The 26450-nt window shown below is 38.1% G+C and overlaps 1 protein-coding gene across 4 annotated transcripts; it reads left to right on the top strand.

The window, feature by feature from the left end:
- The first annotated feature begins 966 nt into the window (after positions 1–966).
- Positions 967–12516, top strand: Klrk1 (killer cell lectin like receptor K1). Of its 4 annotated transcripts, none has more exons than XM_076568066.1 (8): positions 967–1245; positions 3609–3716; positions 6063–6101; positions 6748–6840; positions 7258–7293; positions 8017–8165; positions 8799–8902; positions 11722–12516. In XM_076568066.1, the coding sequence occupies exons 2-8, from the start codon at positions 3611–3613 to the stop codon at positions 11837–11839; spliced, it is 645 nt and encodes a 214-aa protein (XP_076424181.1). In that variant the 5' UTR covers positions 967–1245; positions 3609–3610; the 3' UTR covers positions 11840–12516. The 4 variants fall into 4 exon arrangements, with proteins under 4 accessions (XP_076424181.1, XP_076424179.1, XP_006996451.1 ...); XM_076568064.1 differs by having other exon boundaries at positions 3562–3716; positions 8014–8165; XM_006996389.4 differs by having other exon boundaries at positions 969–1245; positions 8014–8165.
- Positions 12517–26450: the final 13934 nt, after the last annotated feature.

Here is a 26450-nt window from a genome sequence, read left to right as displayed (position 1 = left end):
AGGTTTCTTCTGTCTGGATTTGACTTTATTAATCATTTGGAGTGTTCTCTGATTGCATGAGATAGATCTTAAGCTGCTATGTAAGCACTAGGTGTAGCTTAGCTTAGCTTAGTGCATGGCACTAGACCATGATGACTAGCTGCTGGCTCCATTTCACAGGCAACTGCCAGAAGACAGGTCTCTGTGCTGTGACCGGTATGAGACTGTAAGACTAAGAAGCCACATTTACTTCCATTTTTGTGTGTTTGGAACTTCTTTTTTAAACTTTTTTTGGGTTTTATGTGGAAATTTGTGTCTCACGTTAAAATGGCATTTGTAGTCAGAGTTTTCTTCTCAGGGCTGCCAGTCAGGTCTTTCCTGCCAGCTCACTCACAAATAACTACACAGAGACTTATTAGCAATAATAAATGCTCAGTTGATAGCATAGGCCTATTACTAACTAGTTCTTACAACTTATACTAGCCCATATTTCTTATCTACACTCTACCATGTGGCAGTACCTTTTTTTAGCACAGCAAGTTCATCTCTTTGCTTCCATTGTGTCTGCTGGTGATTCCTCATGACTCCTCTCTTCTTTTTCCCTGTTCTCTCTTTTTGTCCACAAGTCCCACCCAACCTCCACCTGCCTAGCTATTGAACCCTTCATTAAGCCAATGAGAACACCAAATATTCAGTGTACAAAACGATTGTTCCATAGCATACATATAACATATATGTGTGTGTGTTTCTATGTGTGATCAGGAAAAATAGTTTCATGGTTCCAACTTACACAATGCAGCAGACTTGATCCCAATCAAATGAACCAAAGCTTGTGCACAGGGTGGGTAATGAATGTATTTATTGTTTCTCTGTTTAATTTCAAACAGAGATTGAAAATCATGTTTTACATTGTTTTTACTTTTGATTTCCATCTTATATAACTCCATGCTACTGCTTACCATTAAAACCATAATTTTCAAGCCCTAAAATAGTGTTAGGGCATGACATTTATCCACAAACTGTGATCAAAACTCACTCACCAAATAAGTCAAACTATGTGTGCACAGGAAATACAAAAGTGTTGTGGTTTTATGATGTTTCATTACAGGAAGAAGAGACTAACCTCTACGTTATCAGTCTCAGAGATAGAAATTACCCAGACATCTCTACTTTCTGTTCCAATTCATTTCTGGGGACAAAGCTACATTTTCTAGTTGAGTAGAAGGCTTTGATTCACAAGAAACAGGACCTACCTTCTCTGCCCAGGTCTGTGAGTGTACATGCTTATGCATGTGTTTCTAACAACTGTTTTCCAGGAAATAAAAGTTTTATGTCAAGTTAGGAAAGTTCTATAATTATTTACACTATAAGGTAATTCTAGCTTAAGTGTTTGAGTAGAATTGCTGAATGAAAAGAGTGTTTTTCTTGTCTGAGTTATTGATATATTCTTTATCACAGTATCCAGTGTTCATAATCAGGACATGTCTACTGAAGAGTAAGGAGTTGTATTGCTGAGATAATAAGCCCTACCTCTTAAGCAAAATATCCTTTGGGGATTAGAAGGCTGACGTTTGAATGAGAATTCTCACATCTTATGGAAGGTGCTTTTGCTTCTGAGATAACACAGCTCCACACTCATGAAAAGACAGAAGTTTTAATTTACTAAAAGATAACAAGAAAATGTATCACAGAAATTCATGTATCTGACATGACTTTATCTTACAAAAATATTCATCACAAAATAAAAACAGAAACAGAAAATTGTATGTGCTGATGTTCAAAATCAGGAAGCCAAATATTTTTAACTAAGTATCTCAATGTAAGTGAATTAAAAATATTTATTATGTTTTTATGGTATTTAGAAACAATGAGTCTTTATTTTACAATGAAATGTTAATTAATTTCCCCTTATCTTGTTATTTCTACTATTTCATGTTTACAGGATTTTTTTCTGTATTTTACTTGTTCAACAAAAATATTTCATCTCAGTACAAAGATATCAGAAAAATATTCTGATACTCTACCTTATTTTTTCAAGAGTCCTTTGTGCATTACAGAAATTAGATCAGAGAGCCAAGAGTGGTGGCTCATGTCTTTTATTGCAACACTCAGAAGGCAGAGACAGGCTATCTTTAGTAAATATAGCCAGCCTGGTTTATGTTGTGAATTCTAGGATAGCCAAGGCTGCATAGAGACACACTGTCTCAAAGCAAAAATTTAACTAAATAACAAAAACCAGAACCTGGATCTGTTTGTGAAATAAATGTGTCATAATCATCACACGATGACATTAATTCATGATCGAAAGTCTCAGCTCAGCCCAGGTACATAATGTGCATGTAAGCGTATAAGTTTACTGCTTTGTAATACAAAACAATGGAAGGCCTTGGAATCTACTTACTGCTATTCTCATTATATTTATTTCATGTTGTGTTTATATTTTATTTAAAATTTAGTTTTTGTGAATGTGAAAAGAGTTTTCCTATTTACTTCACCATTTATCTACTATGAAGTCATTTATAACAGGATAGCTTGAAATAATGAAAGGACATGAGAACTTGAAGTCAAAAGCGCTGAGTTTTAATCAATCTTTCCCAGCTTTCCATTTTTAAATTGAGACAGTCCAAGGACTCTGTGGATTTTTATTTCCTTTTCTACCAATCAAAAAGTAAAGACTCCTGGATTTACCTGAGCAGAATTCTAGACTATGCAACACTTAGGATATAGAATTTGAAAGTGCTTATTATTCTAAAAGTGTTATGAATTATTCATAATTTCTAATATCATGAAAATAAACAATATTATGCCGAGTATGTCTGGTATTCAAAATTTTCACCCAACATAATAACTGGTACTATTTTCTTCAGGTTAATAATGGAATTATGTGCAAGCAATGTTTAGGGCTAATATTTAAGCCTAAAAGAATATGGATACTGTCTTTTCTTTTACAAATTGATTCAATTAATGGTGGAAATTTCAAGAAAACAGCTAAATGGCTTTGTTTAACTTGCTTTCTTCAAAGGCAAGACTGTCATATTTATTCATATTTATTCTGAGACTTTGGAGTCTACTATTTAGGCCTTTGTGTGTCCCTGACTCTCAAGAAATTTGGCACTTTAGATTTACCATTTGTATGCAGTTATCATTATTGATACCAAGTTCACATTTCACTTAATTGCTATAATGTCCCTAGGATATTGTGCTGGGGATTCACCTTTTATCTTCTGTGATGTAGGAAACTTAATACAGATTTTGAATTACTTCTGTTTATCATTATTACATGTGTGTGTATGGTATAATTAGGTTTGCCTTCCTATATTATTTCCTCTCATTATATAAAGCTTGTTTTGATGTCAGATTTCATTTTACATTGTGAATTGGTTTACTTCAAAAGTACATATTATTTTGCTGACACTAATTCTGCAAGGAATGAAGATTGTTATATCCATGTTATGAAATATAAGCATCTTAATAATGAGATAACAGAAAGCAAAAGAAAACTCGTGCTGTCTCTTAAAAGGATGCTCATGGGAAGTATATCCATAGAAAAACAAACTGAAAGGTAGAAACTTATTCTTCAAGGGGCAGAAAGTCCATAGAGTTGTGTCAGCTTGAAATATTTTCTCCAGAGATGAACAAATATCATAATTACAAACTCAAACCAACAAAGAGGGGTGCTTCTCAAGGGTGGCCGAAACAAAGATCTGCACTACCTACCAGGCAACCCAGAGAGAATGGTAAGTCTCGGGTTCCATTTGTCTCCTCCTGATGGACTGATGTGAATGTAAAAACCATGCTATTGTCAGTGACAGCACTCATTCTTACCTCCCCAGGGAAGTAAGTTGTATTTGCTCTAAAATAATATTAGGAATTAAAATCAAGTTACAGGTGATGAGATAATTTGTCATAAGGACAAGTGAAAGGAGAACTTGAGGGGTGGTCTACCTTTAAGTAAGAATATCTAGAAATAAACCATAGAAAAGAAAACTTAAAAACCATCCAACTATCTTGTTAAGCATGATAGAAGCAATAAATTGTAGCAATTTTCAGAGATCTTTCAGAATGTAGTGGAGACAATCTGTACTCAAACTATTTTCAAGCCAGAGTAAAATTTGTGATGGTTTTTACAAAGGGGAAAACCTGAGCTTGGTGTGGTCACACATGCCTGTCAACCCAGGACTTTGTAAGTAGATGCAAGGGAAGTGGGAAGTCAGGTTGTCCTCAATGACAGAGTTCAAGGTCAGCTAGGTTACATGAGACACTGTTTCAAAAATGTGATGGAATAAGTCATTTAAAGAGAAAGATTAAAAACTAAAAATTAAATTAGTAACCAAAGTTATTTTAAAGGGATAATTTGGGGATTCGGTCACGTGATATGCAATAACCAAAGTGAATGCTTACGTAGTTGTATACATGATGTTGAACAGACACTGAATAAAAGTTGATACAAAGTCTCATTTTATGAGACTTTGGTCTTCAAATTTCAATAAACATAAATGTTGTTTTTAGTATATATGTGAGTGTATAGACACATAGACTATATAAAAAACATCCCTTATTATACTATAAAATGTCAGGAAGACATTTCAATATAATTATTAAAATGCAAAAATGCTGTTGTTGCCATTTTTGAGCATTGTTTCAATATTGTTAAATTACTATTCAAGACAAGGTAAAAATGTAATATTTATCACATCAGAATTTAAAGCAAAAATATTATATTTGTAAAATATATTAATCAAAATATTTGAAAACTTGTAAATCGATACTTCCTAAATGTTAAAATTGGTAGTAATAGAATTTGAATGTAGGCTTGACAAAAATTAAGACACAAATTAAAATCAAATTCTTTTCTAAATAAAATATAAACAAAGTATAATGCAAATAATTTTCTGAACAAAGATTAAAGATAAAAGTAAAAAAAGTTTTATATTAAAAGTAATCTAGAAATAACTCTATTACTTACTTCAAATTGCTCATGAACATAGAATACGACACACAGAATGGAAATAGAAACTATTCAAAGGTAAAGACATCACCTTACAAATAAAATCCTTATATGTATACAAAGTTAAAATGATTCTATTTAGATGTCAATACACCATAGTTTAAAAGTGTCACAGTCTTGAAAAGCTCATTTTAAAGATTTTGTTTATGAGCTGGGAACAGAACTCAGGGCCTGTAGAAGAGAAGTAAAGCACTCTTAATTGGTGAAACAACTTTCCAGCCCTTCATTTAAAGTCTTAAGGCATAAGTAAAGTGCTATAATACTCATACTAATATGAAAAGGAACGGAAATATGCTGTTATAGGATAGGCACTATTAAATATTCAAGCATTTTATGAAGGTAAGAAAGTTGCACATGTATGGAACAGGCAGGCTGATTAGCAGATGTATGAATAATACATATATAGTAGAGCCATAATATACTAATGAAAGCACTTCATATAAGTGACAAGATGCAGATTTCTTCTATAAGTACTGCTAGAAAATTTCTGTGTGCATTCTACAAAGAATGCCTCCTGTAAATTTCATTTCTGCCAAATATCACACACACAAAATCAAATGGCCCAAATAACAGTAAATATGTGACATTATTATAAATGCATTTTATTCATATCTAAAAAGCATGAGCCATTAAGGGAAGTTTGATCAAGTTAACCTGGGGAAAAAAAAGCAATTCCATCCCTGTGAAGGTATCATAAATGTAAATGACATCTGTAACATATGTATACAAAATATATGACAAGGTATGGTGTCATATTCACCAACTGAGAAGTATAGAACAAGCCAGTAACTTGATAAAAACAAGAAAGACCTCAGAGAAATAAAAAAAGTATTATTTAAACATAAGTAAAAATTCCTCAACTTATTCCTAACAGGAAATAAAAAATCAAAACAGAAAAATATTGCATACTAAGTTTATACATTAAAACAAGAAAATAATGTTCACTACTGAGGTAAATGCAACTGAGCAGAGAATTTCATTTGTCTGTTCTATGGTAAAAATTAGTGTAAGCTTTGTGTATTGAAATTTTCAGTCACTAGAAAATGTAACAAGGGTGTGTCTTTTCATACACTAGCTATCATAAGAAGAAAATCCTCCATAGAAGAACTCAAAAGTGAGTATGAAACATATTATCTTTTCTAACACTGAGACTTAAAATACAACTGAAATGTCCACTAAGAAAACTAGCAGTCTATTAAAAGACTTGGTGCAAATATCAGTGAAAGTGAATACAAGTATTTATGCAATTTCATCTCTTTATATATCAAAATATGGCACGATCCTAGAATGTTGTCCTAACAAAAAACATATAGAATATTTTCCTAATATCTGAAATGCATGTTTTTAAAACCACAATTATGAGTATTCATATTTAATAACTTTTGTATCTACATAGAAAATAAAATTGAGAGATGTGAATTATTCTAAGAGAGGAAAATTGTGGTATGATCTGTAATCCCACAACTCAGGATCTGTGGTTGGAAGACTGCAAATTTGTATACAGTCTGAGGCTACATAGATAGACTTTGTCTAACAAAGAAAAAAAAGTTTAGAAAACTTGAAAAGATTCGTGGAAGTGGTTACCACATTTTGTACTCTTATATTTAAGTCATTTATAGAGTATTTATTCTGCTTGGTCTAAGAAAAAGCACTTCCTCTACCTTTTCATAAAGATGCATACCAGCATTTATACTAAACCGGAAGCAGGGTTGTCCATTAGCCTGCCTTTTGCTTTGATCTTTCCTGTTTTTCTTTGACAGTATCTCCATTGTTCGTTCGCCGAGTCATTGCTGCAGCCATGGCAATACGCTTCGTTATTATCACACTGATATGGTTTGCCATTTTCATAACCTGTAAGTTAATCAGTGGGGTGTAATGTGTTACCTTGACTAGACTTCAGAAGCACACTGGGGACCAGAGAGATGGGTCAGCCAGGTAAAGGTACTTTCTTCATAAGCCTAACAACCTGAGTTTGATCCCCAGAAATCTCAGAAAGGTGGAAGGAGGAACTGACTCCACAGAGTTGTTCTCTGACTGCCATACTCATTCCATGGCACACAGGTGCCCTCACACACATGCCTACAGGCACGTGCAGATGGGCACACACGCAGTTTAAGAAGTAAAAGTTAAAACAGAAGTATGGAAACACACAGTAGCAATAGTGAAAGTGTTTTTTTTTTAACCATAGTGCTGCTGTTCAACAAACATAAAAGTCACTTTTGCTTGCAGTAGAAGTGACTAACTTTTAAAAATTTTAATTATTTTGACAGTGTTATGCAACAATGAGGTTCCAATTTCTTCAAGAGGTGAGTGAATCTTTTTAACATTAAACACAAATTGCATACCAGCTATGTGTACTAGGCATCCAAAAGACAGAAATGAAATAGTTGGGTTTTGTCTACAACTCACTATAAAATTTATTGCTTTTAACTGTGGAGGCCAGGTAGTGAGTAGAAGATCCAGTCATGGTATTACATTCCTTTAATTCCAGCACTTCACAGGTTGAGACAGGAGGATCAAGAGTTCACAGCCAACCTTGGCTGTGTAGAGTTCAAAGCCAGAATGGGTTACATGAGGCCCTATGTGGAAACAATAATGAATAAATTATAGATTTTGCTTCATCTATTACATTTTATTTTGTCATATTTGGTGGTTATCTTTTAGAAGCCTGTTATTTTCTAAATGAGGAACGGAAAGGGAATGGATCTGGATGGGAGGGGAGGTTCAAGGAGCTAGGAGGAGTAGGGCAGGGAAACTATAATCAGTATATATTGTATGAGAAAAAAATCTATTTTCAATAAAAGAAAAACAATAAATAAATAAATAAAAAGAATCTATTTTCAGTAAAAGAAGAGATAATAAATAAATAGTAGAAAACCCTTAGTTTGGGGACATTCCTTCGTTTATATTATAATGATTCAATTATTGAGAATTTCAGAGTTGAAACAGGAGATGTGTTTAACTTGCCCAGATAAAATCTGCTTCAATAGTCAGGTGATCATAGAGTTAATCTATTCTCTTTCTAGAAGGTTACTGTGGCCAGTGCCCTAACAACTGGATATATTATAGAAACAACTGTTACCATTTTTTTAATGAGAGAAAAAACTGGAACCAGAGTCAAGCTTCCTGTTTGTCTCAAAATTCCAGCCTTCTGAAGATATACAGTCACGAGGACCAGGTCGGGTATTTAATTCCACTTAATTCTAATACATGAGGTGGGTAACTCACTGGAGATTGTATTGGAACATACAAGAAGCACGAAGATGTTCTAACATGCACTCCAGACAATACTGATAAAAATTAAGGAAGTAGGAGCTGGGGAGGGGCCTTATTGAGCTAAAGTATTTATTCTGAAAACTTGAGAATGCAAACACAAACCCCACAGCACCCATCAGGCATTGCTGCACATGTCTGTAACCCTAGCACTAGAGTCAGGGACAGGTAGATCCCAAATGCTCCTAGCCAGATAGCTTAGCTGAAAAGGTTTTTGCTTCAGTGAGGGGTCATGTTTCAAGGCAATAAGGTAGGGAACAAATGGAGGAAGATACCTGATGTCTTGTCCTACCTTCTATGTGAAGAATGATCTGCTGCACAGTCGTAAGCATACACACCACACAACTGTTGACCACCTCCAAAGAGAGAAAAATTAAGAGAGCAAAGATACTTTGCGATTACCTATGGTTAAATGAGAATTACGCTGGCCCCGGTACAATGCATCCTTGCCCAAGTGGGAAGTGAGTGATGTGGCTTTGTGTTTCTGATGCTCTGAGCGTCTTGGGTTTCATCTTACTTTTCTTGTGGTTTCTGATAGGATTTCTTGAAGCTGGTAAAGTCGTATCACTGGATGGGACTAGTCCAGACCGAAGCAAATGGCTCCTGGGAGTGGGAAGATGGCTCCACTCTCTCACAAGACCAGTGAGTCTCAGACCAGCAGGTTTTGAGCTGGGTGTCTGTTCAGCTGCCCCTATGAGCACTCATTTGTCAGTTTCATTTTCACAATCCGATGCATTATCGTATTCTAGTAGAGTTTGAAAAAATACTTAGACCCGAAACCTAAAGTGCAGGGAGAGTGGCAGAGCAGCATTAATTGGTTACTTTGGGCTAAGTGCTGAGAAAGATTGATCTTATATTATGTTCATTTTATAGATAGGAAGATGAAGCACCACATATTTTTATGTGGATATTTGTGACCAGAATTATGGAGATAAAACTGATGTACAATAAGCTGTACCCTTCTGTAGCATGATTCTTAACAGGTCTTATTAACAAAACCAAACCCGGAGCCAGGTATTAGGGTGAACATTGAAAGATCAGAGAGACAGAACAGGCCACAGCTAACCTCACCTCGCCAACTTCTCAGCTGAACTTATATCCTCAAACTGGAAGCCTCTGAGTCCTCATCCAAATGGATCTCAGATGAAATGCTGCTCAAAAGCCTAGAAGCTTAACCAGCTCTAGTTCTTGGTCCTCGTGCCTTATATGCTTTTCTGTTTCCTGCCATCACTTCCTGGGATTAAAGGCATGTGTTACTATGCCTGGCTATTTCCAGTGTGGCTTTGAACTCACAGAGATCCAGATGGATTTCTGCCTTCGGAATGTTAGGGTTAAAGGTGTGTGCCACCATTTTCTGGCCTCTATTTCTATCTAGCGGCTGTTCTGTTTTCTGACCCCAGATAAGTTTATTAATGTGCACAATATATTGGGGGACACAATATCACCACATCCTTCCATCCCTAGTAGCCCCCTTTCTGTTTTCATGTTTACAGATATTTTAAAAATGATGTAACTTATTATTAGCTGTAGGCACTATGTTGTATAATGGCACAATTGAAATAACAAATGCATGAGGCCCCAGAGATGCTAAATATCTTCATATGATCAGTACATGACATTTACGTGTATCACATCATGAGGTTATACTCCACATATACATACAATTATAGTGACAATTAAAAATTAATAATGGATGCTTAATGTGCTTGGATCAAAACCCACAAAGAAAATTCCTAAGAGAAATTCATCCCGTTAAATGAGGATAACATCAGATCACTGTCTTTTTAGTTTTCAATTTCACTCTGAAGTGACATTATTGATTTATTGAGTCTTCTACTTCTGACTTTTTCTTAGAAGAAGAAAAAGTTCATTTATTAAATTAATCCATGGAATTCCAAATGTCAAGACAAAAATAAAACACACACATTAGCATGCATACACACATGTGTCAGCACACATACACCATACTACATCACCATACACACACACACACACATCACAAATATATGAATGAATGCATATACATACACATTTATATGTATATATGTGGATGTGTGTTGAGGAAATTACAAATACTTTTCATTTTTTTTACCAAGTAATATTGTGTATGCAGTCACCCCTTGGTAGCCATGGGTGACTGAGTCCAAAGTCTCACTCTCTCTATAGACACCGAATTCCATGAATGATCATCATCTTTATTCAGAATAGCATAGAATCTGCATGTAGACTATGGACAATTATGCAGCTAGAGTTTTCCTGCCTTGCCCACAGTCAGGACAAATCTTTGTCACCCGCCAGTCCCACAGCCGCTCAGACCCAACCAAGTAAACACAGAGACTTATATTGCTTACAAACTGTATGGCCGTGGCAGGCTTCTTGCTAACTGTTCTTATATCTTAAATTAACCCATTTCCATAAATCTATACCTTGCCACATGGCTCGTGGCTTACCGGCATCTTCACATGCTGATTGTCATGGTGGCGGCTGGCAGTGTCTCTGACTCATCCTTCCACTTGCCAGATTTCTTCTCCTCCTTCCTTGTCCTGCCTATACTTCCTCCTGCCTGACTACGGGTCAATCAGTGTTTTATTTACTAACCAATCAGAGCAACACATTTGCCATACAGAACATCCCACAGCACAATTATGTACAATTTAAATAATTTTTATATTGTATTAATTGTATATATTATATAATACAATATTGTATAATTGTATATATTTATATATTTTATATACACTGTTTATATTATATAATACCAAGTAGAATATAAATATTATGTACATGATTCTCACACTGATTATTTAGAAAACCAGGACAAAATATAAGTGCATGTTCAGTACAGCTGTGGGATTTGTTTAGAGTATTAGTCAGTTGTATCTGACAATGATAATCTGTTTACTTGTGGAAAATTGCTTATTTTTGCACAAAACACTACAGCAATAAATTCTAAGTTTAGTTCTACATCCATTTATAAAGTAAATATTTACCATTATAGAAACATATTGAAGCTTTTTTACTCAGGTATATATAGAGACAATTTAGAATTCTGAGGTGACTAATTTCTGGTATGACCAAAAGAGCCAGGTGGTGGTGGCACAAACCTTTAATCCCAACACTCAGAAGGCAGAGGCATGTGAATCTCTGTGAGTTTAAGGCCAGCCTGGTCTACATAGAGAGTTCTAGGATAGCCAAGACTAAGCAGAGAAACCCTGTTTCAAAAAACAAAAGCAAAAACAACAAAACAATTTTAAAGACATTTTTACTTTTATTTTTATTATCTGAATTGGCTCTATTTTGGATGTGTGTAAGTTAAAAGGGCTAAACATGGTGCTAAAATGATGTGACATATATTTGATATCCCCACATTCAAATCCTACAAGTAAGATTCCATGTTTGTATCCTTCATTAAACAAGTCTGGATACCATAAACAAGTCACATACCACTCTCTCTGTTCCAGGTTAACAGTGGTGGAAATGCAGAGCGGATCCTGTGCTGTCTATGGCTCAAGCTTTAAGGCCTACACAGAAAACTGTTCAGCTCAAAACACATACATCTGCATGAAGAAGGCAGTGTAAGAACTTCATTAACCATCGTAGCAACAGCTAGGACAAGAGAAGGAATTATCCCAGGATAAACTGGGACTAAAAATAAAAGAGACAGAACATATGTCCAACACAAAACAGCAGGCCTATGCCTTGCAGAAACAAGCCACAGAATGATTAGCTGAACATTCTGTGTCCCTTAAAACAAGGGAAGCTAACTCAAAGGTCATCAAGGCTACCATTCACACCATTCTCCAATCTGACTAGCATTAGGAGAAGGAGGCAAGGAGGAGCCTTGATTTCAAGATGAGACCAACACATAGGGGAGCTGTGAGAGTGGGAGAGAGCAGCCCCATAGCACGGCAGTGTAAGCTCCAGCACTATACAAAACTGCATGCTGAGTGGGACTGCAGCAGAGAACCACAGGGTCATCGACACTGTACCCAGCATTGCTGCCATCCCAGCGGTTCAAGAAAGGAGGCTTCTGTCTGGTAGGGCACAGTTTGAGTAAGGGCAAGCAGAACTGCTTTTGGAACTTGAAGATCTCGTAGTGTTTGCCTTGTTGATTTTTGTGCTTTCGTGGGACTTCTCCGCTCCTTTTTTCTTTTATTTTCCTGTTGAGATGGCAATGTCTACTGAAGACCAGTCCCACCACTGTATTTTGAAAATAAATGGCTTGTTTCACTTTACAAGTCACAACTACAAAAGAATTTTGACTGTCTGAATCACATTTGACTTGGGTCAAATTTAGATGAGTCCTTGGACTTGAAGTTTGAAAGGTGACAGGGTGACGCTGGTGGGAATTGAAAGCTCTGCAGTGGTTAAGGTGAAATGGGTAAGAAAATGAATTTCTGAGACCATGGGTATAATGTTGTACACTGAATATTTATGTATGTCCAAAATTCATATTGAAATCCCAACTCCAAGTATTCTTTTAATACTAGGACATAAGCATTGGAACATTACATTTTAAGTCATGAGAGTGAAGCCTTGTGAGTGAGATTATCACTTAAAACTTAAGAAAACAGAGACTTCTCTCCTTTTTGGCTACAAGAGAATACAGGAAACTTCTGATGTACAACCTATAAGATACCCTCACCAAACTCAACAGATGCTTTTACCCTGGTATAAGATCCCCAGAATTCATAATTGTGATAAATGGATTTCTGTTATTTACAACTTGTCTGGGTATTTTATAATAGTACCCCAAATAAGCTGAGACCAGAGGAGAAGACAGCCAGATATTAAATCTTACTGAAATTTAAAAAGAAGGGCTGGAGAGGAGGATCAGAGGTGAAGAGCACTGGGTTCAGTTCTAAGCACCTACATGACAACTCATACCACCTGTGACTCCAGTTCCAAAGGATCCAACACTTGCTTCTGGCTTCTGCAGATGCCTGCATACACATGGTGCACATACAAGCATGATGAAGATGAGCACTCACACATAAAAGAAAGATAAATCTAAAAATAGAAAGTTTTATGCCATAGTTGTATAATATTTTGCAACATAGAAAAAAATATAAACCAATAGGCAGGTTAAAACACATCTGTAGAATACCGTAAGTAAATAAAACAGGGAATCATGACAGAAAAGCAACCATAGAACCTGGCTTTCATCTGAAGGGTTATAGCAAACCTGGGGAGCCTTAGATTTCTCTTTTGAAAGTTTTTGTGACTCCTTGGAAATAGGCTTAGCTTAGAGATCACCTGAATGAGGGATTTCCCCAAAAGCTAGAAGCTTATCCAAGGAATGAAAAATAAGACCCACATTTTAGAAAGCAGCATCAAGGATCCTTGCAATCCTTACCTCTAAGGAGGTGGGGCACAGGGATGCAAACCTCCATGAAGCATATGTATCCATGAAAGAGCCTTCACTTAAGCTTACAGTCCCATGTCTGATTAACAGTATTTGCAGTGAAACGACTCTGAAGTCAAAAGCAAATAACCCTCTACCAGCAACACTTCATTTTACACGTCTAGTGTGCATCCACTGTGCAACACAGCCACCCAGCAACACTTCATTTTACACGTCTAGTGTGCATCCACTGTGCAACACAGCCACCCAGCAACACTTTGCTTAAGGAAAATAACTTCAACTCATTCCTTAAAGATTTTTCACACATAGCTTGAAAAGTAAAACAAATTGCAAAACAGTGATAAAGAGACTAGTTATTAGCATGTCCAGGGGACCCAGGTGAGGGGTAGTATTCTGATTCATTGAATAATTAAAGAAAGTTAGTCTTAAACTTAAGAAACAAAAATGGGCCATTCCTATGTTCCAGACACTGTATTCAACCTGAAGATCCAAAAAATTATTAATAAAATCCAACTTGCTTCCACGAACTCAATTTAGACAGCCATAAAATATAAAAGCCAAACTAGAATGTTAGGCAGGTTGATACAATAGGCCACAGAGGAGGGAAATTTGGTTCTGACAGCAGTGTCAGTAACTTTTCCAGAACTAGGTGTTTTAAAAAGACATTTTAATAAGAAAAACATGAGAATAAGTATAATATATTCAAATACATTTCATGATGTGTTTAGAAAATGACTTGATATTTCTATAATAATCATCTCCAGTGTCATGCAGAGAGTGTTATACTTGGTCAGGAAATTGAGTTAATTTTGAAATGTAAACAGATTCCTCTGTGGCTAGGGGAAAGGCAACTTAACACGTTGTGGTTTTATTTAAATAGATAAGCTTTCTAGACAAGTGACTCACAGGCATGAAGGCATTTGCCACTATATATAGTCAGTCTTTCATCAGGATTGTTGACTCCCCCAATAATGACCTAGAGACTTATGAATTATAAAAGCTTGACCTTAGCTTAGGCTTGTTCCTAACTAGTTCTTATAACTTAAATTAACCCATATTTTTAATCTATGCTCTTTTATGTGGTTGCCTTTACTCTGTACACGCCATCTGCTTACTCTCAGTCTTTCTGGTGACTCCTCCTTTCTCTTTCCTGAGACTTCTCTGTCCCCAGAAGTCCTGCCTAACCTTTTCCTGCCTAGCTAATATCCATTAAACTCTTTATTAAACCAGTCACAGTGATACATCTTCACACAGTGTAAAGAATATTCCTCAACAATTAGAGCAATTTAAAACTTTACCTAATTTCCAATACCATGTGATGAAGATACCCTGAGATGTTAGAGCCTATTGTAGCTCCAGATCAAGAGAGAAAACATTCACTTGACAATCACTTACTCTTGAGTTCCTACTAGCTGTTCCATAGAAAGATTGGAAAAGAGGAGTAGACCCTGATCATGCATGTTCTCTATCACAGAGGTGCATGGCCTGCTATGGTCTGAGGATGCTGGAGAACTCTAGAGTGGACCCTCTGATTCTAGAGTGAAGGGAAAAGCCTTAGATCCAGGAGTCCTGATGAAAGAGCTCAGCATTGGTTCTAGAAACGCACTTAGACCAGCACTGGTGATAGGAAGGGGCTTTATTGAAGCATTAGCACATCCACAAGAACAGAAGTCTATTGACAACATCTTTCTTCAACGTGTTTATAACAGCAGGAAAAAGAAACAAAGCGAGGGTCACTGGGGTTCTGTGGTATCTATCTTTGTTGTCTTGATCTGGCTGTACTGATATTACTTTGGGTGTTTACCTCAGAATCCTCCATGTGGTGCTATGATAAGAGCAAAAACAATGTGTGTAATGTAGCTTCACTTCTTCATCTTAAAATGTTCACAAATCAGGCTTGTTGTTCTTAAGATGCAAAGTAATTGCAAGGAATAAAACTCCAAGATATTCTAGTAGTGGTGGTGCATGCCTTTAATCCCAGCACTCAGGAGGCAGGAGCAAGAAGGTTTCTATGAGTTCAAGGCCAGACTGGCTAATATAGTGGGTTTGAGATCAGTCAAGGATTCATAGTGAGACCCTATTTCATAAAAATAGCAACCCAAGAGAGCTCAGAGCCAAGAAAGAGAAACAACATGGCATCAGAAAGAAAATGTATTTAGCCAGACTGAGAGCTCTTCCCCTGATTTTTTGCTGAGTAAAGGATGGTGATTTGTTTCTCTTTGGGAACAGACACAAACCCATGTAGTGTCCTTATTCTAGGACTAAGGTAAAGACAAGCAGCCAGGAGCAAAGCATTCAAACATACTAACTGCTCTCTACCACTGTGGGGCCTTGAACCCCAAGCTACCCCATTTGTTCTGGACATGAGAAAAGAAGTTCAGCCGCTCACCAGGTTGTCCATACTCCACTCTGGTAATAGTTAAAGACATTTGCTTCTAGACGTGAAGCAGGAAACCACCTTGTAACATAGACTCAGTGGTGGAAAATCAAAGACCTCAGCTAGCAAACAGGAAATTGCTTCACATGCGAGATCTCACTGATGCCAGGCAGATGCCACAGAGATGGGGGCAGGGAGCCCATCCACTCAAGGAACAGGCAGCACCCACTAAGACAGATCCCAAAAGGAAAGCCTTTAAAATCAGATGGAGATGAACCAGACACATTCTAGACAGGGAATTGAAAAGCAAAGATCAATACTTTAAAGGCTGAAGCAGAAAGGATGGCAATCAGCAGGACCATTGAAGACAATTCAATAGATATGTGAAATGTGTAAGAAGCATGAAATGGAAATGTACATGGGAAAGGCAAGTTATTAGATGAATGACTTGCTTCATGAACTCTCTTCTAAAATTCAACATTGCAGGCTAAAGAATAGCATTGATAATACTAGCAATTTATCCTTAGATCATGCAAGCATTTGCTCAAAAATCTGGCATTACATACCTCTCCTATTGCAATTTCTTCTTGTTGTTGTTCCTGTTTTCCTTCTTCTCCTTCTCCTTCTTCTTCCTCTTCTCCCTCTTCTCCATCTCCCTATCCCTCTCCCTCTCCTCCTCCTTGTCCTTCTCCTTCTTCTTCCTCTTCTTCTCATTTGCTTACATTTTATTTTTATTTTATTCATTGTGTTGGCAGGGGCACATATGCCACAGTCAGCATGTGGACACCAGAGACAACCTACAGAAGTCAATTCTTTCCTTCCAGGAAGTTAGTTCCAGAGACTGAATTCTAGTCATCAGGTTTCATAGAAAGAGTTATGAACTGAGCCATCTTCATGGTTCCTGAACTTGAATTTCTTGAACTTGTATTCTTCAGTCTCTAATAACAAATGAACCTGCTTGTCAGAAAGAGATCGGTTAGAAACAGTGCCTGAACTCACCTTGTATTCATTTCAATGGCATCCATGTCTTTTATGTCAATTCTTAGTTTTGTTTAAATCATTTATAAAATTATGATGGGAAACAAAGTTATAAATTGGTTACTATTTTAGATTTGTTATCCAATGTAACCAAAGTTTACATCATACACTAGACAGAGCTCTGTTGGGCTGTGTGGACAGAAGCAGAGACATGAGTGGTTCAGTGATGTGCTGGTGCTCAAGGAGGTGGCACAGGCTAAGTAAGACTTTTAAAAATGCTCATTCAGAGTTGGACAATGTGGCTTATGCCTGTAATGTCAGCACTTGAGAAGAAGATTAAGATTGGAGGATCTCCATAATTCTAAGGCTATGTGAGCACTGTGCTGAGTTAATGAGTATTGTGAAGCACCAATTAGACTTTTTCTGAAGAATCTAAGAAAGAGCAAAGCCAGTAAGCAAGCAGTTTCAATGAAAAAGATAAGATTACATGACAGAACTAAGAAGATGAACATTTTTTAAGGTATAGTGATTGATGGTAAACTACTAGTTAGGGTTAGTTAGGGTTTCTATTGCTGTGGAGAGACATCATGACCACAGCAACACTTATAAAGGAAAATATTTAATCAGGGTGGCTCACTTACAGTTTCAGAGGTTCAATCCATTATCATCATGGCAGGGAGCATGGCAGCATGCAGGCAGACATGGTGCTGGCTACATCTTGATTGGAAGGCAACAGGAAGTGGACTGTCTCACTAGAAGTGGCTTGAACATATATGAGACCTCAAAGCCCACCTCTGCATTGACACAGTTCCTTCAACAAGGCCATACCTATACAACAAAGCCACACGTCCTGATAGTATCACACCCTCCCTGAGCTTATGGGGGTCAGTTACATTCAAACTACCACAACTATAATATAGACAGTCATTTGTTACAAATGATTAAACCACACATACACACAAATGTTAGTTTTATTCTATTTTAGGTTCACATTATTAAATTTTATCATCTTGTTAAATAAAAACTTCAAATTAATATCAAATGGCACTAGCAATCTCAATTTTCAAGATTAGAAATATCCTTTAACTTCATGTTGGCAAATCTTTAGGAAATAAAATATATGATGTCTATTTTCCATTATCTCAAAAACTGTCAAATGCATAAGAAAGGGCCTAATAAAAGTGAATCATTTCTGCCAAAGCTAGAGGTGTTCAATGGGAAATGAACAATATAAAAAGTGATTGAGAACACTTGTTCATGGATTGGAAAAGCCAGCACTGTTAAAGTTTCTTTATTTATATATAGTCACATATATAGTCTATGCAATTTTGTTGTATATACAGTTGAGACTATTTGGGGCCTTTTAGCTTCTTCCTGTGGTCTGTCTATTTTAATATTTGCAAATGCATCCCACACTAAGTAGATGCTATTCTTTGTCATAGATGTACCTTTTCTGTAGATGTAACCAATCGTCTTATTAAAATAAGAAACACAGAGCCAATGTAAAAGAGAAAGCCGAGAGGTCAGAGCTCAGAGCTAAAATCTTACCTCCTGCAGTGCTCCTAGCTTCCCCGAGAGAGCTACTTCCTGTTTGTCTGTCTTTAAATACTCTTTCTGTTCTGCCTTCTCATTGGTTATAAACCCAACCACATGACTGTCTCGTCACTGCCTGTAAGTACCGCCCTCCAGGTCTTAAAGGCGTATGTCTCCAATACTGGCTGTATCCCTGAACACACAGAAATCTACCTAGCTCTTCTAACCACCATGCTCTTGCTATGGCTCTAATAGCTCTGACCCCAAGGCAACTTTATTTATTAACATAAAATTAAAATCACATTTCAGTACAAATAAAATATCACCATACTTTTCAGTGTATTTTATCTCTGTGGTCATTTTTTTAACTTTCTTTTTATTTATTCTTTGTGTGCTTCACTTCATGTATCTCCATCCCATTCATTTCCCTGTCCCTTTGTATCTACCCTTTGCCCTTTGCAACCTCCCCTCCCAAATATAAAATAAAATAATATTTAAGAGAAAAAAAGAAAAAGAAAAAAAACAAAAACAAAAAGGAAAAATGAATCTCATCATGGGAGCTGTAGTGTGACACAGTAAGTCGTGCAATAAACCCTTTTTATCCACATATCTTTACTTTCAACTGTTCACTGCAAAGAGTCATTGGTCTGGTTCAAAGCCTCCAGTTTCTGCTACACTATTGATGCTGGACCACTGGAACTTGATTATCCTGTTGTTGCCTTGTGTTGTGAAGATCCTGCAGCTTTGAGTCTTCAGGATTGATCCCTTCATGTGCTTCAGCAGATCACGGGGGCGGGGGGAGGGGGGGTGCAGATGAACTTCTGGTTCTGAGCCTGGTTAGTTGCAGAGTTGGTCAGCCCACCAACTCTCCCTTGTCCTCACCACCAGGGTGAACTCTCCTGCATTGCCCTGGCTGGATCACTCCTTGCAAGGGGCAAGGCCAGTTCTCCCACTTTCCTGTGTTCAGGGTCAGTTCTCCCTCACCTACACCTACAGGGCCAGCTTTGCTGTGTTGCCCAGGCGAGGTGTAGAGCCACTCTCCTGAGTGCTGCAGCTGATGAGGGGCAGAGACGGCTCTCCTGCTGGCTCATATGATCTCAGGGCCAGCTCTCCCACCTGCCTCAGTATTGATGGGCAGGGTAAGGAGTGGAAGGCTGCGGGGATGGGGGAGGACATGTCTTCCCTGCCCAGACCACCACATAGAAGATGAGTAATGGGGAAAGCTCTCCCATGCTCATAACTTCAGGACTGGCTCACCTTCTCCAACAGGATTGGCTCTATTGTGCTGTCCAGGCAAGGTACAGGACCTGCTCTCCATGGTATTACAGCTGGTGGGAGACAGGGTCAGCTCTCCCACTATTATGACCTTAGTGTCAGCTCTCCCACCTGCCTCAGGTGTTTATGGGCAGATGGGTATCTCTCCCCTACCCATACTGCCACACAACAGATGAATAATGGTACAGCTCTCCCATGCTCACAGCTTCAGAGCTTGCTCACCTACACCTCCGCCAATGACGTTGGCTTTATTGTGCTGCCCAGGTGAGGTACAGGGGCTACTTTTCCCAGTGTTGCTCCTGGGGGAGGGGGGCAACTTTCTCGATCATATGGCCTCAGGGCCAAGTCTCCCACCTGCCTGAGGCATTGATGGGGATCTCCCCTTTCCCCCCCACCCCATGCTACTCTGTGGCTAATTTTATATATTATCTCTGTCAAACTGCTCAGCTATATCAAATATGTCACTAGGTTTCTAATGGGAACAATTCATTTCTTTTTTTTAAAAAAGTTAATAGAAAGGTTCAAAAAATAAATGCCTTTATATTCTTGTCTACTTTTCCATCTTTCAGTAAAGATTTTTGCATATGTTTCTAATAGCTTTTTTAAATTTACTTTTAAATATTTTGTCTTACTTGTTGTTTTAAGTGTGGCTTTTCATCTATTATGTCTCCTTAACTGGTTACTATTTATGTAAGTCAATGCTATTGGGCTTGTGCATATTAATTTCATTAAGTTAATCTGCTAACTTGCTGAAGTATGATTGTTGAGGTTATCACTGAATTGGTTGTTTAGATGTGATTGGTGCTATACAGATACTTGCATTTTTCTGTTTTTATCTTTATAGCTACTTATTCTAGCCAAATTATATTTGGCTGACACCACGAAAAACATGCTAATGAAGTGCAAAAGGAATGAATATCTGTGCCATTTTCTTGGCCTTACTAGAAGTGCCCAAGCTGTGAGATTGTTACCAAGAGCCTGCCTGGGCTAGGGTCATTTGAAAGTTTGACTTCAGCTACAGCGTGTTGCAAAGAAGGCTTGTTCATTATGTAGATGATGAAAACAGATGTCAGTCCTTCCAGACTTTCAGTCTTTCTTTGTAGCTAGAGTTTTCCTGCCTTGCCCACAGTCAGGAAATATCTCTGTCACCTGCCAGTCCCACAGCCGCTCAGACCCAACCAAGTAAACACAGAGACTTATATTGCTTACAAACTGTATGGCCGTGGCAGGCTTCTTCCTAACTGTTCTTATATCTTAAATTAATCTATTTCTATAAATCTATACCTTGCCACGTGGCTTGTGGCTTACCGGCATCTTCACATGCTGCTTGTCATGGCAGTGGCTGGCAGTGACTCCTTCTGCCTTCCTGTTTGTTCTTTTCTCCTCTCTGTTAGTCCTGCCTATACTTCCTGCCTGGCCACTGGCCAATCGGTGTTTTATTTATTGACCAATCAGACCAATTTGACATACACAGCATTTCTTTCTTACAGTCTGCTCAGCAGAGGTGTTAATGGTACTATGTCTAGGTTCTCCCAGATTAACTGAGGAGATAGAAAGAAAAAGTCTAACAGTGTCTAATGGTCTACCTTCTTAAGTGATAAACTCCTTGCTGCTCAGTTGCTTTGGCCATAATTATTAGCCTGGATGTAATGTAGAAGTGACTCCCTCATTGCAGCATTGGTACAGACACTGCAAGCTGTCACAACACGTACTCAAATTTCAGAACAAGCACATACTAAATTTCTACATGTTATTTTTGGACTGTTCTCAATAGCATAGGTGTAGAAAAGCCCTTTGACAAAATTCAACTTCCCATTGTAGTGCAAACCCTTTGTAAATCAGAAATATCAGTAGCACACTTCCGTATAACACATGTCTTAATATATGACAAACCTACAGCCAAAATAACAGTAATTGGAGATAAACTGGCATTGTTTCCTATAAAATCAGGGATAGGACAAGGGTCTCTGATATTTAATGTACTGCCTAAAGTCTTAGAGATAGTTCAGAAAAAATAAATAAAAGGTATGCACTTAGAAAAGGAATAAATCAAATAATGTCCATTTGTAGATGATATTCTTTTGTTCTTAAAAGACTCTAAAGATATCCTCAGAAAATTCTTGAATATGAGAAACATGTTCAGCATACAATAGGATACAAAATCAACAAAAGATTCAGTAGCATTTCTAAATACTCATAAAGAACTTGTGGAAAGGGAAATCAGGAAAACAAAACAAATCTATTTACAATAGTTTAAAAAATAGGAATAATCCTGGCCAAGTGTATGTCATACTTCTATAATGAAAACCTTAAAATGCTGAAGAAAATATGAAGAAGATGCTAGGTGAAGAAAGACCCACTGCCAGGCAATGGTTGACTAGGATTACTGTTGTGAAGCAATCTGTCAAAGTCTTCTTCAGGTTCAATTCAGTTCTGATACAAACACTGAAACCACGTGGATAACTTAATATTCTGACCTGCCCCATGAAAACCAATGTTAATATTCTGACCTGCCCCTTGGAAACCAATGTTAATATTCTGACCTGCCCTTTGGCTCCACCCTGCATCTTGACATAAAAGCCTTATTTTAAGGAAAATCCCCTCCCCTTCCTCTCTCTCTTCTGCCTCTCCTCCCACAAGGTGTGCACCCTCGATGCCCCCTCTCTCCCTTTCTCTTTATCTCTCTTCTCTCCCTCTTTCCTAACTTTCTCTTCATCTCTCTATTATAATAAACTTATTTCCATGCAAATGCGGTGTCTGGGTTGTGAATGTCCACCCACCACCCTGCTACTATGCCTGCATGGCATGGGTCATCCGCCAGCCCACCATTGCATCTGCCTAGCATGCCAGCATGTTTCCCTGCACACTTAGGGTACCCGCACGGTCCTCCATGCAATATATAATTCATAACACTGGTGCCTGTGACATCAGCAGGCAGTCTCACTGCTTTCTCCTGCCTGTCAGCAGTCTGACAAGCTCAGGGATCCTGTACCACCCACTATTTTTCTGACAGGAGCACTGTCAGGGACTCTTCACCCTATTGGTAAGATTTCTTCCCTTCCCTTTTGGCCTTTTTCCCACAACTGAAGATTCGCTCGTCTCTCAATAGTGGTTCAGGCACCAATTGTCTTCAGACTTTAAGCTCTTCAGCCCCTGTCCCTATGTGACAGCATATAGAGAGGACCAGTGCCCACTCAACTCCATGGTCCATAGCCTTTGTTACGATGGTCCATTGGCTATCTTGTGCTATTCATTGGCCCTGGCTGACCCTCTGAGATGGGACATTGGAGGTCAGTCCACTGGGCCTTATACCTCACTGTGGGAAATGTGCCTATGCCTCCCCACCCCCACCACTGACACCGACCCATGGCTTGTGTTTATTCCTCTGCTGCAGCCTGAGGGATCCCTTTCTCCTGCTTGGCTGCACTGATTCTGTTTCCCAGTCCCCTCCACTGCACAGCCTCTGAGCTCCAATGCATTAACTGTAAAAGTTTCTCAGGAAAACTTTTCTCTGTCTTCTTTCACAAAATCTATTTCCTATGTGCAAATGGAAACATATGGTTGATATGGCCATCTATATTTCTTTCTGATTGACATTTAAATGCTTTGATTTATCTGTTCCTTATCTGCTCAGTTCATTTTTGAACAAAAAAAATTCCCACATGAATATGTGGTCAGGCACCATATTTGATAGAGGTGATCATGTGGTCAAAGCCATCTTAAACAACGTAAAAACAGACAGGTCATATGGCCTCCTCACCATCTTTACTAAGGGCAGCAAAATGTTACTCCCTGTCTATGGCTTGAACATGGGCAAGGCACCTGGCACTCAGGCTATCTGCACTGGGAAGAGGCCAGGGAAGTTGCCTTACACAGAGCACTGTTTTACAAGCCAAGGAACGTCCTCCAGTCTTGGCTTTGCATTCCCTAGTGGCCATTCTCAGGCTTGAGCAGGTGGGGACTGGAGACCCATCCTCCCCACATGCTGGCAATATAGGCAACTTGTCAGCCCACTTCATTGCCTGACTCAGTTGTGGGTAGGGGTAGCATGCTCCTATGCCGGGATAATGTAGCAATAGTAATGCTTAAGAGATTTTAAATCTTTTTAAAATACCATGTACTTTATTTTTGATATTGCAAGAAGACAGTTGAGAGATCTTGAACTTTTCCTTGGGAACAGATTTTAGGAAATGATTCAGAATATAAATACCAATTATAAATAGTTTTTAATACAAAACTGTAATTCTGCCAAAATTTAAGGTTATGAGTCTACTTCTGCTGTTTTGCAGATACTTTTGTCTGCTCTATTATGATGTGGATTTCAGTACTGATTGATAATACTAATTTATCTAAAACTTTTATTTTTTTATAAAATAAAAATTCATATAAGCCTCAGAGGATCAAAAGAAGCCATTGGATCCACTTCACAGAAGTCAAATGAACTCCAGATAAATGAATTTCCTCACATGTCTATTCCTGAGAATGGTATTTCTCTCCCTCCTGGTCTCCTTTTCCCAATCACTAAGACTATGGGCCAAAAGGTTCCAAATAAATTCATAAATTTTAACTCTCATCTCTAGTTTATATTTCAGCAGTCTGGCAGAAACATCAAAGCAGCAACTGTGGACCACAACCTACAGTGCTTTCCCTGCTACGGATGGTAGCAGAGACTCGTGTCTATGTGACATGGACCAGTCCAAGCAACCATAATTGCTCCTAGTCTCTATAGCTATGTCAGATGATCACATACTCCTGATAAATACCCCATTTCCTCAGTTCCCTCTTTACCCTTAACTAGCAGGAGTCCTGACCCCCTGCGGCCCATTTCATCTTGAAGCAGCTATGGAGAATACATTGCCCTATGCTCCCTACTTCTAGGACAGGCTAGGGGCCAGGTTAAGGATGGAAATGGTGGCATAGGGGACCAAATAGGCTATCTAATGCCCATTGGCATACTTGGAAACTAGACTCAATATTGTCAATTGATATTTGTTGGCTAGAATGGGCTTGCAATAGGATGAGAAACTTGACCTTCTTTATGCAGAACCAGGAAGGTAGCGTATGACCTTAAGAAATTATTATTTCAATATAAATCATTCAGGATTATAATCTGGCTGTACTCAAAGATCAGATTCACAGATACAGGGCCTTAAAAATATATAATAGATTCTGATATCACTGCCAAGGGCTAAAAAAATGTCGCTACTTGCTCAGGACCTATTCAGGCTTAAGAATATAGGTCTCCTTGTCCTTGCTGACTTTATTAGGATGTGACCAACTGGTAAACCTGTATATTCAGATTTAATTTTTATATATGCTCTCAAAGTTATATATGTGCTGTCAAAATTACATATATACATTTAAAAGATTTTGTTCCCCCAGTCCTTAAATACCCGTTGAGATCTGAGAATGATGGCATTTAGCATAAAAGCTTTTGATGATAGAGAGACACATCAACTCCTGGCAGCATCCTATATCTCCTCCAAGAAGATGAATAGCCACAGAAGAACTTCCACCCAGAAGCTCATGGCAAGGCTGGCCACACAGCACTCAGCAAAAAGCTGAGATTCTGTCCAGACTGTGAATAAGAGGAGCAATAGGGATCAATTGTCCTCTCTGCCAAGACAGGTAAGATGACCTCCCCAAATTTCTACTCCACAGAAAAAAAATTGTCAGATCTTTTGGGCCTATCAGATGAACAAGTGCTACTTTTTGGGGCTTCTGTTCCCCAATGACCATGGAGAGACATGGGATTACTGCCTAGGTAGCTGGAAAGCTGTTTCACTTCTTCTTAAATTTATCCTTCTCAGATTTGATAATGTTTAATGACCAGGGTATCAATTTAATAGCCCCAGTCCCAAGATTGTGTGTGTGTGTTTGTGTGTGTGTGTGTGTGTGTGTGTGTGTGTGTGTGCTCTCCAATTACAGACAGGTATGCCTTATTCACAGACTTCATGGTACAGGATAAACTGGTTTCAGATATAACCCCAGAGGTTCAAAGTTTTAGTATTGTTAAATAAAGCTTTGATAAACTGATAAAACATTGATTACAAAGAGTTCTTAAGAGTCCTTAAACTGATTTTTAACCCTTTTGCTATGATAACAATCTATTCCACCAATCTTACAGATATCTACACGCTCCTGGGAAAAGTTCTGTTACTGTATCAAGAAATCTGGTCTGATGAAAACTAGCAGTCTCCAAAACCGTTTTTGACCTCACCCATTTCAAGCATATTTTGCAATTTCCTTCCTCTTTCCTGGGCCAAAGGGCTTCCCAGATATGCCAGCCCCTGCACCAGCTGGCACCAGCTCCAAGGACACCAACTGGGATGGATGTTCCCCCACCTCCAGAAAAATGTCAGATGCGATGGCTCCTGTACTGCTAAAGAACACATCATCCCTCAATTCACTGCCAGTATCACCTCTCTATGCTCAGGTAGGCACCTGCCCAGCAACTGGAACCTGGATTTCCATGATGTCCCAATAAAGAGCATATTTGCTCTCATGTCTTACTCATTCACCCTTGCCTCTTCTGTACAATCAGGGCACTTATCTGTTCCATTCTTTCTGGCAGTTATCACTCTTCCATGGCCAGCCCATCTCATAAGGCCAATGAAAAAAAAATCTATTTTTTTTCTCCTAGAAACCTCAAGGAACACAAT

The sequence above is a fragment of the Peromyscus maniculatus genome, chromosome 3, assembly GCF_049852395.1.
Source record: "Peromyscus maniculatus bairdii isolate BWxNUB_F1_BW_parent chromosome 3, HU_Pman_BW_mat_3.1, whole genome shotgun sequence".
NCBI lineage: Eukaryota > Metazoa > Chordata > Mammalia > Rodentia > Cricetidae > Peromyscus > Peromyscus maniculatus.
The sequence above is the reverse complement of the archived record's forward strand: the minus strand, read 5'-3'. Positions and strand labels throughout refer to the sequence as shown.